Source organism: Lolium perenne, chromosome 5, assembly GCF_019359855.2.
Source record: "Lolium perenne isolate Kyuss_39 chromosome 5, Kyuss_2.0, whole genome shotgun sequence".
NCBI classification, from domain to species: Eukaryota; Viridiplantae; Streptophyta; class Magnoliopsida; order Poales; family Poaceae; genus Lolium; species Lolium perenne.
In genome coordinates this window covers 71894687-71897845 of record NC_067248.2, presented here as the reverse complement: position 1 = coordinate 71897845, position 3159 = coordinate 71894687, and the positions used below count along the sequence as shown (strand labels likewise).

The 3159-nt window shown below is 57.9% G+C and overlaps 1 protein-coding gene across 1 annotated transcript; it reads left to right on the top strand.

Moving 5' to 3' along the window:
- Nucleotides 1-2013, top strand: LOC127321443 (zinc finger CCCH domain-containing protein 67). Its single transcript, XM_051350483.2, has one exon. It carries the CDS (start codon nt 90-92, stop codon nt 1986-1988), a length of 1899 nt encoding a protein of 632 aa, XP_051206443.1. The 5' UTR covers nt 1-89; the 3' UTR covers nt 1989-2013.
- The last annotated feature ends 1146 nt before the right edge of the window (nt 2014-3159 follow it).

The following is a 3159-nucleotide window of genomic DNA, read 5'->3' as shown; positions in this document are numbered from 1 at the left end:
CCACACTCCCCTTTCCCCTCCTCTCCCTCTGGCCTCCTCGCTTTCCACCATTTCGTCGAACACCTTCTCCGATCGCGCGCCGCCGGCCCATGGGGGAGGCCTCCGAGTATGATGGGGCGGCTGTCTCGGCGAGGCTGCTGGAGCTGGCGGCGGACGACGACGCGGGGGCGCTCGCGGACCTCCTAGCCGCGCACCCGTCCATCGCCGACGACCCCGCGCCGTGGTACTCCCCGGCCCGGGGCGCGGAGCCCATGACGGCGCTCATGGTCGCCGCCGCGTACGGTTCCGTGGCCTGCCTCGACGTCCTCCTCTCGCCGCCCCACCTCGCCGACCCGAACCGCGCCACCGCGTCCTCCCTCTCCACCCCGCTCCACCTCGCCGCCGCGGGTGGCGCCCCGTCCGCGCCCGCCACAGTCAATCGCCTCCTCGCCGCCGGCGCCGACCCCACCCTCCTCGACCATCTCCACCGCCGGCCGTCGGACCTCGTCGCGCTGCCGCCCAACTCGCTGCCCCTCAAGAACCACATCCTCTCCCTCCTCGGCGCCCGCAAGGAGTGGCCGCCGGACCCCTCGCTCCCGGACATCAAGAACGGCGCCTACGCTTCCGACGACTTCCGCATGTACTCCTTCAAGGTCCGCGCCTGCTCCAGGGCCTACTCCCACGACTGGACCGAGTGCCCCTTCGTCCACCCCGGCGAGAACGCGCGCCGGAGGGACCCCAGGAAGTACCACTACAGCTGCGTGCCCTGCCCGGAGTTCAAGAAGGGCGCCGGCTGCAGGAGAGGGGACATGTGCGAGTACGCGCACGGGGTGTTCGAGAGCTGGCTCCACCCGGCGCAGTACCGGACGCGCCTCTGCAAGGACGGCGTCGCCTGCGCGCGCCGCGTCTGCTTCTTCGCCCACACGCCGGAGGAGCTCCGGCCGCTCTACGTCTCCACGGGCTCGGCCGTGCCGTCCCCGCGCGGCGTGATGGAGATGGCGGCCATGGGGATGGGGATGTCCTCGCCGGGCTCCTCGTACACGCCGCCCCTGTCGCCGTCCGGCGGGGGGAGCGGCATGTCGTGGCCGCAGCCTAACTTGCCGGCGCTGTGCCTGCCTGGCAGCGCCGGGAACCTGCACCTGAGCCGGCTGCGGACCTCGCTGAGCGCCAGGGCCATGGCGGTCGACGAGCTTCTCGCTGCGGCGGACTACGACAACCATGTTGGATCGCCCTCTTCCGTCCGATCGATGAGGGGGAAGGCGCTTGTGCCGTCAAATCTGGATGAGCTCTTCTCGGGGGAGATGGTGGCCTCCCACTCGCCGCGGTACGCCGACCAGGGCGGCTCTGCGTTCTCGCCGACACACAAAGCCGCCTTTCTGAACCAGTTTCAGCAGCAGCAGAGCTTGCTCTCGCCACGGGCTGCGGCCACCCCGGAGCCGGTCTCCCCAATGAGCTCCCGGTTGCTCGCAGCACTGGCGCAGCGGGAGAAGATGCAGCAACATACACTGCGGAGCATGAGCTCACGAGACCTGGGTTCCAGCGCCCCACTCCTCGCCGGCTCACCGGTGGTCGGCTCTAGCTGGTCCAAATGGGGCCTGCCCTCTGGCACCCCTGATTGGGGTGCCGACAACGATGAGCTCGGCCGCCTCAAGAGGTCATCGTCGTTCGATCTCCGGTCTGGAGCCAACACCGATGAGCCGGATCTCTCATGGGTTAATACTTTGGTAAAGGAGCCCACGCCGGAGAAATCATCGATCAATGAAACTATGGCAACAGATTCTATTGGCATCTTGCGGCGATCAGCAAACCACCGTGAGGGCACTGACTGTGAGGACATTGGTTTCTTGGGCCAATCGGCAAATCACCGCAAGAGCATTGACAGTGAGGACATTCACATCTTGGGTCGGTCAGCAAACCATTGTGAAGGAATTGATGGCGAAGAGGACGCCGCTGCCGGTGTCATTGGTGGCTGGCTCGAACAGCTCCAGCTTGATGAGATGGTGGTCTAGTCTGAACAAACACACGAATGAAAGAGTCTGAACAGCTCCAGCTGCAAGGTACTAGCCTGATGACATCTTGCAAGTAATTCCTGGGGCTACATTCTTTTGAGGTTGTTTAGCGTAGAAGGTGATGAGATTTCTACCATTTGGAGTTTGCCCACGGCTCAGGGAAATGGAGGAATTGGAACCTAGTCAATTGTATCAAAGTTGCGGGCTTGTCTAGGTGAAATATTTCTCCCTGTACTATTTCTACTTTTCTGCCCACTTTCTTGTTGATCTTTCTAAATTTGTCTTCCTCCCTGTGAAGATTGTGAATTATTATGGTATCTATTGCCCCCCATCCTTTGGTTTTCGACCAAGGATTAGGTGTGGAGAAGGATCTTGCATGAAATTGTTGCTCCATGACTAATGATTATAATGTAATAACACATTGTTGTACTCTGAGATTCAAGAACATGATTGATGTAAAATGCCCAATTGTTGTTGCAAAATTAAGATCTGCTATTGTTCTTTTCTCTCTTCGAGATTAACCTCTGTTATTGCTTGGTTTTCTTCACAATGAACTTGTATGTACTTTAATTTACATTGTGTAAATGCAGATCACATCACATCTGCTCAGATTACTTCACAGAACATTACAACATTTTAGATGATAATGTTCATTGTTGCTTGTTCGAAACGGTTTTTTTTTTCTTCGCTCCCGCATGAACTGAACTGTTTTCGTGCGAGAAAAAGTCATGTGTTCCAAAATGTAGTAATAACCACAGGTCGGCAACGCCCCTTGACAGAGATTGTGTTGGTTTTTGGATGGATTCTCCTGGAGGCATTGAAAAGGATTGGATGGTTAACATCATAGTACATGTCGATCACTGCGAGGTCCATTGTTGATTCGTTATCGATGAGACCTCGTGTACCCTGACCGATGCATCTTGTCATAATAAAACAACTGGGACGGTGGCTCGGTAAGAGCATCCCTAGTGGTTCCTCTAAAGGGCCATCCAAAGACATTTAGATGGTCGTGAGGCAAAAAAAGGCTTCCAGTGGTCTCTCTATCCCGTCCTCTAAATTTAGAGGAGCTCCCATATCCTCGCTCCATCCTCCAAATATAGAGGACGAAGCCACGGCCATCTAAACCAAATTGCTGCCCCGCGCTTTCCTTCCCGCGCGCATCTGGAGACCA